Here is a 14,732-nt window from a genome sequence, read left to right on the forward strand (position 1 = left end):
ATCAAGTTCAATCTAAAATGACGTATGAGATTGACATTTTCAAAGTTAAAATATCATAGGGATTGGGTACTTTGCTGTAGATACGTCGTAAATATTTGTTGGGTTGGTTGCGTCCGTGTTTTGTGTCACTGTCAGTTATCTTTGCTTTGGAAGTAAAAAAAAAACTAAGCTGACACTATAACACACTGTCTGTTCTATTTTAATTTGTAGAAGCGTCTTTCTTATTATAAATCTGAATAGTAAAACTAATTTATATTTTAATCGCTGTTTCTATTTCAGATAGCTTTCATTAAATACTATATATTCATTTATTGTAAGTGAATTTCTGGTTATAATCTGTGATGGCTGTTTCGAAGTCGACGAACACGTATAATCGTCAAAATTGGGAAGATTCGGTAAGATTTTCTAACTGAAATTTATGATTTAGAAATCGTTCTTACTGTTCTTTTTTTCTGATCGCATTATTTTGTTACAGGACTTTCCAATATTATGTCAGACGTGCTTGGGCGATAACCCATACATACGAATGGTAAGTTATTTTGTCCTTGATAAATTGCTATGTTAAAATACAAGCAAAGTAACATGAGCATAGACTTAACATTTCATTTTCTTTTAGACAAAAGAAAAATATGGCAAAGAGTGCAAAATATGTGCACGTCCATTCACTGTCTTCCGCTGGTGTCCTGGATCTCGGATGCGCTTCAAGAAAACAGAAATTTGTCAGACATGTTCAAAGTTGAAGAATGTTTGCCAGACTTGTCTTTTGGATCTTGAATATGGACTGCCAATTCAAGTTAGAGATGCTGCTCTTAAAATTCAAGATGATCTACCACGAAATGAAGTGAATAAGGAGTACTACATCCAAAATTTGGACAATCAGATGTCTAAATTTGATGCGACACAACCAAGCAATTCTGCTTTGAAATCGAAGGGAGCATCAGATCTTTTGTTACGTTTGGCTCGTACGGCTCCTTATTATAAAAGAAATAGACCGCATGTGTGTTCTTTCTGGGTGAAAGGGGAGTGTCGGCGAGGTGAAGAATGTCCATATCGCCATGAGAAGCCTACTGACCCTGATGATCCTTTAGCTGACCAAAACATCAAGGACAGGCAAGTATTTCATTTATTTTTAAGTCTAGTAAAGGAAGCTAAGTTGCCTAGTTCACATTGTGGGTTTCTAAATACCATATTCTGACACCAGATTTGTAGTTGAAATCATACAGAATTAAACAATTTATTTTACTGCATACAGTACTATGATTTAGAGAGATTAAAATTATTTGAAATTATAGTCATAACTCTACCGTAAATACTCCAGCTGTATAACCTAAAAACAAATAAATAAATATAAATATATTAAGACAAATCACACAGATTGAGCTAGACCCAAAGTAAGTTTGAGAATTGTGTTATGGGGTACTAACTCAACAATTTATTTTATTATTATATTTATAACACTAGCAGCTCATTAAGCTGATAAATAACAATACTATATTTTATAAAAAATACATATATAGATAAACATCCAATACCCGGGCCAATCAGAAAAAGATCATTTTCCATCATGACCAGACTGGGGATCGAACCCAGGAACTCTCGGTTCAGAGGCAAGCATTTTACCACTGCGCCACCGAGGTCGTCAAAATAGTAAATAGTAATTATGTTTGTATTTCTTAATTCTTACATTACAATATCTCCTATAACAGATACTATGGTGTGAATGATCCTGTGGCTGAGAAATTGATGCGTCGAGCGGCCGCCATGCCTGCCCTGCCGCCGCCGGAAGATAGGACCGTCACCACGCTGTATGTTGGCAATCTTCCAGAAAACACCACTGAAGATGAACTCAGGGGCCATTTCTATCAATATGGAGAAATAAGGTAGTTAAACAATAACATTTTCTATCTAATCATGTTTGTGACTGAAACAGGTTCAATGAGAATGTCATCATTGCACTTTCATTCAGTTTTTTAAAGATTAGATTAGATAAATTCTTCAAACTTCATCACCATCTGCTTTGGAAGACTTTCATATAATGCTAAGTATTGACTATTATTTTTACATTTAATATGACCAATTCAATGCACAGGTCCCTCACTCTTGTGCCTAGAGCACAGTGTGCATTTGTGCAGTACACAACAAGGAGTGCAGCGGAACATGCCGCTGAGAAGACTTTCAACAGACTTGTGATTGGAGGCAAGAGGCTCACTATCAAATGGGGAAAATCACAAGGTAAACAAAAATTCAATGTCCTCACCCTTATATTGGACCTAATGTATATTAAAAAGTGTCGACTTTTATGGCTACCTACAGTCTTCTGGTGGCAAGTGACCTGAACTGTACACTGATATACATATTTTCTCACAATGTTTTTCTGTGATTGCCTGTGAAAACATGCATTATACACGAGTTATGTATTAGAATCTGGGACCTTTTGAACAGTCTTAACCACCAGGCCATCACCACTTCAGCAGCTAAGCTGAGAAAGCGCGACACTTTCGCATTTATAATATTAGTATGGTTGTGACTTGTGGATCTATAAAAATCGAATGTTTTCAGGTCGACAAGGAATTAACGAGAAGAATGAAACAGCTCCGATGTTGGAGCCAGTGCCCGGTCTGCCGGGCACTCTACCGCCGCCGCCAGCGTTCTTACATCCATTCCCCCCGCAGGTATGTAGCGCAAATTTACTCACATTCGAGGACAATATTTAATAATTAGGCCTCTTGTCTGGACTGTTTCTGTGTGAGAAGTCTACAATGTTTCCAGGAACGGAGCATCGCCGATGGCATTACTTGAAAGAGACCAATTGGCATTTTGTTCATTATTTACATATTGCACACCTTCTATGTCTTGTTCATTTCTCGTTTTGTACATTTGTGTTGTGCTTATTTGGCAATTGGCACATTTTCCCTCCGACCGCAACTGAGATTAGAAGAAGAAGAATGTTCTTTAGCAACAATTATTGATGTGTTGTCATCAATAATTGTTGCTAAAGAACATTCTTGCCACTAAACCAGTTGTCAAGGTCGATAATGATTTTGCTATATGTATGTTGAGCTTTAGTGTTTTAGAAATATTACAACAAACCAAATTTTCAGATGCCGCCACCACCAAATCGACCTAACGACTTCTTCAATCTACACCACTACGGCGGTGGCGGATGGGCGTGGGGCGGGGCGCTGGCCCCGGGCGCGCGTCCGCCGGGTCCGCCGCCGCCGCCCGCGCCGCTGCACTACCCCAGCCAGGACCCCGCGCGTCTCGGGGCGCACGCGCACGCCAACCAACCGCAGACATAGTGATAGTGACAAGTGACGAGTGTTTAGTGACAGTGACATTTGTATTGTAGGCTTGAGTTTCCAGATTCAGAAAGGTTTTTTGGAGCATTTCAGAAGTTAAGTTTCAAATATAACTTCATTCTCAGCCTGAGGGATTTATACAATTTGTGCAAATATAATGAACCATGTGACCTTATTATCATACAGTCATCTGTATATTAGTCACATGTAGATAGACAATATTCATCTAATAACTGAATTAATCATTAAATTTTTCAATATGAATCAATACTGTTTTGTCTATGAATTATAAGAATTAGTCTCCAACTTCAAACATTGCCACATACATTTATGTACTAATCTAAAACTTGACAAATTTTGTTGTTTTATCATGTCATTTGATAGCGATTGGATAGTATAATTGGAATGAGTGTTATTCTAATAGCTTAAGATGTAATTAAGGATTTTTTAAACAGAACCATCAACTAGTTTTGTTCTGTACATAACAAAATGGAAATAAAAATTAGGTTAATAACACCTTGTTTTTTTTTCTAAAACATCGTCACTGAAACAAAAACATAATCTGAAACTATATTTATTATTAATCATAAGTTTATAACATGACTTAATCGTTATAAAACAGTAAACATTTAGACAAATCTAAGTGCCTTCTCTTACCGTTATCTGGGTAAGGACGGTATTATAAATAATTTACATTAGTCTAGGCCCAGATACATTACAATACCTACTTATGTGTCCTGATAAACAGTCGTGTTACTGTGAATAAGATAAATTAAGCAGGTTTTTATATTTCCAAAGCAGTTTAGTCAATTGACTAGTTATGCTTATTAGATTTATCTTATGCTAGTTTTATACAATGATATAAATACTAGTATTGATGTCTTGTGCTTCTAAAGACGGCACATCGGCAAGAGGTCGAACGACGTTGAAAACATTAAGTAAATGGTCCAAATTACCTAGAAGTTGAAAACATTGAACACACCTACTTTACGAAAATTCAATATGAATTATGATATTCAATGAAATATCAGTTTTCCAAAAGTCTAATACCTACTTGCACATTCTTTCTGGAATGTTCACACACATCTTTTAATTTCGTCCAATAGAATTTTAATAGCTGAAGAAAATATTGATAAATGGAACTTCTGATAACAATATGAAAATGATGAATAGCCTGCTATTAGTTTGCAAAGTCTCAATTATCATGATTTAATTTGTAAAAAATAATGACTTCACTTTTATTTTAAAGCGTCGTAAGCTCATTATAATGATTAAAAAAACTACATCACTGTATAGTATAGCTAGCAAAACTCGTGATAAATATCAAACAATAAATATATATAATTTAATGAAATGCGAATATATTTAAATCGATATATAATAAAATTAAGGATTACACAGCCATATCACATTTTGGCCGTAAAACTAAAGTTCATGATAATTAATACTACTGCTATTATAGTTTTAGTATGATATTTAATATAATTTTGATCGATTCATGTTTTTCAAAGATACAAGAAATTTATAATGAATTAGGACGCCTTGTATGTTTCTCAAATATCATACTAAAATGATTATAAAAAAATACCACTATAAATAATAAAACTAACCAAAATTTGCCAAAAAAATTAATTAAAAATCTCTTCCAATGCAGCACGTGAATGAAACACGATCTTTATTAGCGAAATTTGTCCAAAGCCTGCTAGATGTAATAAATAACAAATATTCGACATATATATTTGTCAGAAAATTCGCTATGACCCGTTCTCAAGAGTAACGTACAAAGAACTACTCTTCTATATTTTGACATTGCAAGTGGCAAAAAATTATGTTAACATCTGAGAGCGACATATTGGTATTATAAATATATTGGTATTTTACCATTCTCTATAACACTCAGAAACGAAGAAATGTTTTAAAAATATTTTGAATTTCAATGCCAGATTAAACATAGTTCAAATTATGAAAGTTTGATTCTACATACATGGCGAGGTAGAATTATGTATGTTCAATATAATTTATGTGACTTATAAATTATATTGACATTATATTCACATAAATTATATTGAACACACATCATTTTACCTCGCCATCAACGCTATTGTTCATTAAATATTGTTAATGTTAATATAGAAAGCATTGTCTTGATGGATTGGTATGTACTTTCGCGTTGAGCGGCATCACGTCAATTACATCTGCAAAAATAAAAATATAATATTATCATAACTGAAAATTGGTAAAATATACATAAAAATAGTAAATGCACAAATATCCTTATCTATGTATAAAAAAGTTACACAAATATAGCCGGAGATTTACTTTTTTTTTTGTTTACACAGACTATGCGTTGGGAAAATGTAAGTGCTGGGAGAATTGTTTTCATTATAAAGAAATAAATAAGAACTGCTCTATATTTGTGTATATGAGACACTAACTCACCTATGGTGTCTCATATATACAAAAATGGCGAATGGCAACTCTAGAAAAGCACACACCATAGCCTCCCGTGTTTGTCGTACAAAGCGTATAGCCCACTTTCAACGGCTGCGGAAGAAACCACGAAACATACAAACGCAAGCATATCGCACCTGTACGCATTGTGTAAATTAAAAAAAAACCTACGAAGAAAAAATAAAAAGACTACATAAGTTTTTAAGTAAGTAGTTAAGTTTTTTCTTCATGTGTATTGTTTCGAAATAAAGATATTCTATTCAATAGAGAACGTGTGGACGCAATGACGTGCTACGTGTTTCGTGTTTCATGGTAGCTCCCCGCTCCGTGAAACACTCAGATGATAGAAAGACATACTTAGTATCTGTTAGCGTTGGCGATCTGCGCGTTGACGGCAGCGGCGGCGGCGTTAGAGGCGGCCGTCTGCACGTGCTGGTTGCGGAGGATCTCCGTTGTGAACTCCGCTTGTGCTTTAGCTAAAGACGCCCCTGTCGACCTGTAGATTCTGTGTACCTGAAATAAATATACCAACGTTGTTATTGTTACCAATGTGTCAGAGTCTGGAAGTAGTGGCAAAATAAAAAGTCAAGGACAGGCACTCAAAATCATTATTATATATTATTTAATGTAACACATTAAATTTGTTACATTATGATTTCTGCAGCACTTATTTGTGTTTTTAAACCTGTTTTGTTTCAAACATAACATTCTTCTATTCATGCGCGTGTGTGTATTTTCTTTACGAATCCTAACATGTAAACTGTGAATTTAGTTAAAAATAAATAGAATACTAATTCAAACTATTCGAAAGTAAAAAGTAAATTAAACACAAAAGTAATTTCCTAAAAGGTCTATTTTAATTTACGAGTGCTATAAAATCATAAAGAGACATGGTAAAATTGTTTACAACATTATAATTTTCTGTTATGAAGGAAATTACCATATCATTAGTATTGACAAGAAAGTCGTTGTGTGTTCATTTCATTTAATGATCACATTTTTATTTCTATTTGTCCTTATAAAAAAATACCACAGCTCACTTGATGATCATGAGGAAGACGACTATAAGGATGGATTTTAGTTACCTTAGTGAGTAGCATGACGTCAGCCACCACGCACGTGATGAATCCGATGGTAACAAGCATGGTGATGATGCCAACGGCTACGTTCACTTTGAACGCTGCGATGCTTGTGATCAGTCCGCTGTGACCAAATTATAGATTTTAATAGATAAATCCATACTTATCCATACTTATAAATGCGAAAGTCTGTCTGTCTGTTTAGCTTTTAAAGCTAAACCACTGGACCGATTTTGATTAAATTTGGTATGCATATAGTTTAAGATCGGAGATTTCTTTTTCAAAAATCAACGCCTAATCAATATAATGGGGGGTGAAAGTTTGTACGAAAATCATGTCCGTTCCGCTTTCGCAGAGAAATTCACGCGGGTGAAGATGCGGGTAAATAAATGGCAAATCATTCCATTAATATTGCCAAGTCGTTGGATGTCTTTCTTTATATTGAATGACTACAACCCTCAGCCCATGAGGAATACGACTGTAAGAACGGGGGCCGCTTTCGCAGAGAAATTCACGCGGGCGAAGCTGCGGGTAAATAAATGGCAAACCATTCCATTAATATTGCCAAGTCGTTGGATGTCTTTCTTTATATTTAATGACTACAACCCTCAGCCATGAGGAATACGACTGTGTAAGTAGGGGGTCATAAACAATTCATAAACAATTGGTCATAAGAAAAAAAGGTACAAAGTTTTAGGATCTCGGGTAAAGGGTTAGAGTGACAAAGGCTACTTTTTACCGTGGGCGGAGCTTATAAGTGTATTTAAATTTAATATGTATACCTGCTCTCAATTAAATGCAGAAATCTGCATTTCTAATACACTTTACGAAATTAATATACATTTCTTACATAACGTATACGAAAAATCGGTGCACGACATAATTTGTGAAATGTACTGTTTCTATTTCTAAAATAGCCGTTACAATTATAATATAATGTGCACATGTTTATCACATAACATACATATAAGTCACGACAATAAATATGCCATTGTATCAGAGAGGTAAATAATATTTACCTTCACAATTAACGGCCAGCCACCGCATAATGTGATAAAAACATATTTCATATTCTCTGAATGATTATTGGAACAGCAATGAATTCAATAATTGCTTTTATTATAAAATAATTGCAGTTTTATCGCATTTTAATTACTCTCACATTATGGTTTTTAATGATTTGTAGAGGTTAATAGAGAAATGTTTGTTTTTATGCACAGCGCCATCTATAAAACGCTGTTGACTATCAGACTTTATGACCAAATCCTACGGGATTCACGTACTTTAGAAATAAAAAGTGCCCTATGTTATCCAAGGTATAAGCTACGAAATTTTATAAAAATTGGTCCAGCCGTTTAAGCGCGTAGAAGTAACAAACATACAAACTTTCGCTTTTCTAATATTAGTGAGATACCATTCGATACATTGTGGTGTTATCCATAAATTAATTTCTTGGTAGAAATTATTTTATAAGTATCACCAGGGTCAGCAGTCGACTGACCTTTAAACAGAATCGATAATGGACATGACAGAGCGATTTATTCTCTACAAATTTACGTAGGTATACATTTTTAATTAACAAGAGATCTTTAGATACACATTATGTACCTACTGATTGTATATAATTAAGCGTATATTATGAGCGCATATTTTGCTCAAAAAGCTACAAACTACTAGCTGTCCGTAAGGGATAAAGTCGTAATATTATCTATGGTAAGGAAAAATACAAATGCAAACTCACCAAGAGCCGCCATCGCTGAATCCAATCGACTGCACCAGCGTTATGATAATTTGGAACAGGAATATAAAGAAGAACACCATGAAATTGAACGAGGAATCGCTTCTAAACGCCTTGTAGATGGGCCGGTACCAGCATATGAAGCTGAAGGGGGTGAGCAGCAAGAAGTACAGGATTGATAGCCCGAAGATCGTGACTCCTTGATCAACGAACATGAGGGACATGGCTCCGATGATGTTTAGCGCTAGGACGAGTGCGTGGACTGTGGACAATAATAAGTTGATTTAATAAAGATAAACGTGCCTACCGCCTGTTTCACTGCTATGACATAGTATCTGATAGCATCTATATGCGTCGTGTGTTACACTATTGTAACACATCAAAAATTTGTGTTTCACCAGTGCTTCAGGTAGATTTATATAGCAGTCAGTTTATGTGTCAAATAAAAACATTTTATTTTATCAGAAAGTGTTAAGAAAGCCTGCTGAAAGTCTAGCGAGATATCAACGTTTATGGCTTGGTAGCAACAGGGCTGGACGGGACAAAAAGTCGAGAGTGGAGGCCATAGAGCTGTTCTACTTTTGAAGCGGGACATTATCAGCAAACCAATCACATTGCGCCAATGTGACGTAACGACAGCCACACCGATTGTTTCGCTGCATCTCACTTTTCGAATCGGATCGATAGTGAGAACTGAAAAGCAAGGCAGCACTTGACCCACTGATACAAATACTCACACATCCACAGATGATACAAGTGGCGCACAACTCGCTGGAACTCCAGGGGAATATCAACGTTTATGTCTTGGTAGAAACAGGGCTGGACGGGACAGAACGTAGGGAGCGGAGGCCAATTATTGCGTCTGCCGGCAGAACCCGCTCTAAGCTCCGCCTCCCGCCGCGCCAACTCCTCGGCCTTACGTTCTAACTCTTCTTGCCTCCTCTGGAATTAAAAATACCATACATTAATGCTAAGATTATGTTAGACCGGTACAGCTAACTACTACATGCAGATTAAATTCTATCTATACTATTATTATAAAGAGGTAAGCGTTTGAGTTTGTATGTTTCAGGCGAGTAATCTCCGAAACTATCGAAACTATTTCAAAAATTATTTCACCATTAGAAAGGTACATTATCCAAGATTGCTATAGGCTATATTTTATCTCAAAATTCCCACGGGAGCGAAGCCCCGGGCAACATCTAGTTTATTATATTGATATCTTTAATGTCTACGTAATGTAAAAGAAATGGAATCGCTTTCATTATCGGATATATTCGGCCGCATCGCTCAATGCTATCTTATAGTTGGTTGTGTGAACCAAGTATGAACAGAAATAAGATTTTCGCCGGCCACGCTGGCTGTGTGGCTGCTTTAATTCAATAATCAAATAATGATGAATAATTTCATATGGGTTATTACAAGGTTTGATTTACGCCTATAACTACATACTTTAAGATCTTCTTCCGTCATCATTTTGCACCACAACACTTGTTCTAGATATAACTCTTTCACTATGTCCACTCCATTTAGCCTCGATGTTCTAATAACTAGTCATTTTGATGAAAGGCTATGGCTATTTACATTATGTTATCGTGATGATTTAAAAGCCAATGCGAAGCTATAAGATAGATTAAGACTCAAACTATTCTCAATTCGGTTGTAAAGGGACAATATTTAAAAAATTAACATGGGTCATCAAAAATAGAATCAATATAATAGTGACTCTATTTATGTAATTTTTTCTACAAAAACACATATACGCGTCATACTTTGGTACGAGGTAGCGATTGTGAAACGGCACTAAACATGACTGGATTTGGAGCGAGTAGGCGTCACATCCAATTTGTCCCAATTTAACTAGACAGATTATGTCCACGCAAAATTTTCCTATATTTTTAGACTGTGGGATTGAAATACATAAATATATTTTGTTGGTGAATACAATTCTTAGTATTTTAATACTGTTACTCTAAAATGGAACTACAGTTATCAGGAATAGAGAAAAACCAAAGAACAGGTGAATGGACTGCGTCAAAGTATGAATAGGAAAGAAGAGTTAAATGTAAGGAGCAAACATACTGTGCCGACCACACATGATTGGGAAAAATGTAGAAGAATATTCGTTCTTTAAGCTGATCTATACAAATTGTCAAATTGTTTATGTGATGCAATCAACATGCGTATTAATCTATCAACTGAATACCATATTATATTATAATTAACTAGCTGCGCCCGGGGCTTCGCTCCCGTGGGAATTTCGGGATCACATATGTGTTATTCAAAGTTATTTTCTACCCGTGTACCAAAATTGCTAACAATCGGTCTAGTAGATAATGCGTGAAGAGGTAACAATCAAACAAACTTACTTTCGCATTTATATTATTAGTTGGGATAAGAATATATAAAAATAGATAGGTTTTTACAAGAAATAATAAAATGAAATCACTAGGCGAATGGTGAATATGATAAAAAGTAATAGTTACATGATAACGATATATAAATGAGTCATACTTGTTTTTGTTATTTACCTTTAGCTCCTTTGTGCATTGTGAAAAAGCAAAAATGGTGTTAATTTCATGCTTTAGCTATACACTAATTGTACTATTAACATCTACATGTATTCTGACATGAGAATATATTACATTTTACATCAATTAATCAGAGTGTAGTCCCCGTCCTAGAGTAGTTCTAGGCCCTAGCTCCAAGGCTCTGAAGGGTCACAACTAAGAATGCAACCGAGAAATCGGGAGGATGACAGAGAGATTCATAAGATGAAGAAAAAACTGGAAGAAAAAGTGAACTTAGTTCGTTTCGTAGAAAAATTGTATAATGTTTTGAAGATTACGCTGTGTTGTCTCTGCGTTAATATATCTCTTTCATCGGAACGTTTTTCCAGTTACTTCCCAGCTGTTGAGCGTCCGAGCCCAAGGTCCCCTGTGTGTGTGTCTATGCACTGCATTGATATGCCAACCAGTTAACATCCAACATAAACATTTTTACATTAGTGTTGGACAATAATAAATAGATAGATCCCCATATAATTCGGTAGTTTCAATCTAATCTGCTCTCTAGATGGTGGTCACACAGTCACACAGGTGTCCACCAATAAAAATATTTTATATAGGTAGGTTTAGACGGAGGTTATTTTCAGCCGCCCAAATTACGGCGCCTAAAAAGGCACCGTATAAACACTTTCGGCGCAATTTTTTCGCGGCATGCCAGCGCTGGCACGAATAGAACATGGATAAGGATCATAAATAATAATTTACAACACAATTTCAAACTTATATATTTAGTTGACCCCTAGACAATAATTAGTGTGATTACTGAACTGTAATTAGTGATATCTGTGTGTTTATTTTGTGCTCTAGGTAGCTATGTAGGTGATCTACAGTTGACTACACATAAACCAATCCCAAATCATTGCAAATTTGCCATAATTGCAGTTGTACTCAGGGTAATTTGAGGAGTGATTGACTGTACAACTTCCTTCAGTATTTCTGACAGTTTCGGTAACTAGCATTACTACAAATACAGGTCACTCATGTGATATGACGTGATTGTGATGGTATATTTTATATGGCAACAGGTGTACAGACCTACACTCTAAGCTAGTGTGTTAAGATGCTGTGTAACAAAATGTTTGTTTAGTATTTTATGTTCTTTTTTTAAGTTTCTTTTTGTCTTGGTCAAATGTAGATACATGGTATTTGTTACATCAAGTACAATAGATACTTTTGACCAAGACAAGAACACACATTTCATCACTACATGACAACATGACAATATGTAACAATAATTTAAGTGAGAAATAGACTTTGTTAATGAAAATGTCAACTCTTCCATCGATAGTCATACATGAGTGACCTGTATTTTCATTGGCAATATGCAACAAACACAAATAAAAAATCAATGGTACCTGAAAATCTGCTGTGGTGAAATTGGGCGGAGGCGCCTGGGCTTGCTGGGGCTGTTGTGGTCTCTGATAATTGCTGCTCGGTGGGGACACAGCCTGCATGATCGCAGGCTGTGTCGGCTGTTGTTGAGGCTGTCCAGTTGAATAAGTAGATATAATTAAGTCACATAAATAAAATTAAGTCACATACATACATAATGCAATGAAAATAAATAAATAAATTTATACTCCAATGTCATTCATCTAAGTTTGTTCATTTGATAGTTAATGCTCAGTGGAGACATAGTCTGCAACATTGTGTCGGCTGTTGGTGAGAATAAACACACAATTTACACTTGTATGGTATACATAACCTTCTGATAGTGGCTGCTCAGTATCAAAGGTTGTGTCAGTTGTTGTTAAGGCTAAGATATATATACACCTATGTCATACATAGTTAATTACTGCCATTAATTTGTCTTTAAATTCTGTGCTTTTATTGTGATTTGTTATGGACAATTAAGTTATTTCAAACAAACAAATCATTTTGTTCAGCCAATGTTAATGATCAGCCAATTAAACATTCCCAATGCTGGAGCACTGACCTTTTAATGGATGGATAAGGTGTATATGCCATGACTCACCATGCAAGCCCAATGCAGATTTCTAATTATAATAAAAAATTAAAAACTTTATATTGGGCATATCATTGTTAACTAATTGAATATTAATTTGATATTTTTGAGTCTTTGTTGGGCACAGCTTTAACAATTTTAATTATCAGAAACCCTGACATTGGACTTAACTGTTATTGTCACACTGAGTCTTCACATCAGTGTTAAGGTGTGAAATAAATTTCCCAAATTTTACATTATTGTAAGTTGTCATTCGAAAATCATGGAATATAGCGTGAGCAGGTGTTGGTTATGTTTCGTCATCAAAAGTTATTTGATATAAATATGACGCAGCACGGAGCATTATACTTCAATAGATAATCAACGGTGTATAAACATCCCACATAATGAGCAAAGATTTACCGTAGCCTGATTAGCATTTTGTTGGCCGTCAAAGGGATTGTAGTCGTCGAGACCTCGTGTGGCATTAGTTGTGTTCCTGGCAACTTGCTGCACCGCCGGATCCTGAAAAAGAACTTCGTAAACAAATCAACAAAATAATATCATCATTTTCTTCACTGCATTGGCTTACTCACAGAAAATGGATTGTCTATGGTTGGATCACTAAACGGATTATCCTCGAACTTCGGCATTGGTAAAAGATTAATTACGCCACTTTTTCACTTCTAATTAATTAACAAAAACAAAGGAAAAAGCCACCTCACAAGTGAATATACAATTTTAGCGAAAAATAGAGATAACAATCGACCGAAATGACAGATCTGCTGATGTGACGATTATTGACATTTGATTTTAATGTTGCCATGTAAAAAAGATAATAAAGCAATCTGCACGTAATCGTATACAAATTACAATCAATCGATTCAAAAGTTAATACATACATTTTTAAAAAGTTTGTTTTATATACTTAATTTTATTGCTGCAATATATAATTAAATCGATACAAAATAAAGAATCAGTGATAGCAAGGGGGCAAAAAACATATTCCACAGAGGAATCTCTTTCAGGAAATTTGCGGTTATTAATATGGCATGATACATTAATAAAATGTTTATTTCAAATTCGAATGGCTAATATCAACAATTTTACCTACAGAAACTAAACACATTTGCGTATAAAATCCATAGACATAAACAAACAAAAATACAAACATTGCACGTTAAAATAAACATGTCTTATGGGTTTTCATTCAGTCTAAAAAATTCGCTGCAAGGCGGCGAGGATGTTGTTCATGGTTTTGCTTTTATACTCTAGTTTCAACTCGTGTGCCATACTTCATCAAAATCCGTTCAGTATAGTTTACATGATTGAGTATAAAAAATATCCTCACCGCATTTAAGAATCATAGTAGGGTGACGAATTTTTTAATTGCATCTCCACCACAAATGGAAATCATTCGAGAGCACTACATCGTACTTCAGAAATGGTGGGAAATGTAGATTAATATTACATTTTAACTTTATCTTCTCATATTAAAATCAGGTAAAAAATTATCTAAATAACTTTTTATAAGTAAAACGGTAAAAAAAATATACCTACATCGATGGTACCTAAATAACTACTGTTATAAAGTTTATTATTCCGTGCTTATAAAAGTGTACGTCCATGCTAACTACATAACTACATACATTT

At 35.0% G+C, this 14,732-nt stretch overlaps 2 protein-coding genes across 2 annotated transcripts; one reads left to right on the plus strand and one right to left on the minus strand.

Moving 5' to 3' along the window:
• Positions 1–96: 96 nt before the first annotated feature.
• LOC128675838 (uncharacterized protein) lies at positions 97–3,815 on the plus strand. The gene is made up of 8 exons (XM_053755543.1): positions 97–187; positions 280–395; positions 476–529; positions 617–1,110; positions 1,707–1,880; positions 2,090–2,232; positions 2,560–2,672; positions 3,102–3,815. Exons 2-8 carry the CDS (start codon positions 342–344, stop codon positions 3,297–3,299), a joined length of 1,230 nt encoding a protein of 409 aa, XP_053611518.1. The 5' UTR covers positions 97–187; positions 280–341; the 3' UTR covers positions 3,300–3,815.
• A 42-nt stretch (positions 3,816–3,857) lies between these two features.
• Positions 3,858–13,894, minus strand: Scamp (scamp). Its single transcript, XM_053755544.1, has 8 exons — positions 13,676–13,894; positions 13,503–13,604; positions 12,490–12,618; positions 9,305–9,509; positions 8,571–8,829; positions 6,836–6,953; positions 6,108–6,263; positions 3,858–5,494 (listed from the first exon to the last, which is right to left on the minus strand). Exons 1-7 carry the CDS (start codon positions 13,730–13,732, stop codon positions 6,108–6,110), a joined length of 1,026 nt encoding a protein of 341 aa, XP_053611519.1. The 5' UTR covers positions 13,733–13,894; the 3' UTR covers positions 3,858–5,494.
• Positions 13,895–14,732: the final 838 nt, after the last annotated feature.

The sequence above is a fragment of the Plodia interpunctella genome, chromosome 15, assembly GCF_027563975.2.
Source record: "Plodia interpunctella isolate USDA-ARS_2022_Savannah chromosome 15, ilPloInte3.2, whole genome shotgun sequence".
NCBI classification, from domain to species: domain Eukaryota; kingdom Metazoa; phylum Arthropoda; class Insecta; order Lepidoptera; family Pyralidae; genus Plodia; species Plodia interpunctella.

Excerpts from the sequence above, each read along its gene's own strand:
- LOC128675838 (XM_053755543.1), top strand. The coding sequence starts at position 342 with ATGGCTGTTTCGAAGTCGACGAACACGTATAATCGTCAAAATTGGGAA. Across the intron at positions 1,111-1,706 it reads GACCAAAACATCAAGGACAG|ATACTATGGTGTGAATGATC; the intron begins GCAAGTATTTCA and ends CTCCTATAACAG. Across the intron at positions 1,881-2,089 it reads TATCAATATGGAGAAATAAG|GTCCCTCACTCTTGTGCCTA; the intron begins GTAGTTAAACAA and ends TTCAATGCACAG.
- Scamp (XM_053755544.1), bottom strand. The coding sequence starts at position 13,732 with ATGCCGAAGTTCGAGGATAATCCGTTTAGTGATCCAACCATAGACAAT. Across the intron at positions 8,830-9,304 it reads CTTGTATCATCTGTGGATGT|TCCACGCACTCGTCCTAGCG; the intron begins GTGAGTATTTGT and ends TATTGTCCACAG. Across the intron at positions 6,264-6,835 it reads ACGTCATGCTACTCACTAAG|GTACACAGAATCTACAGGTC; the intron begins GTAACTAAAATC and ends TATTTATTTCAG.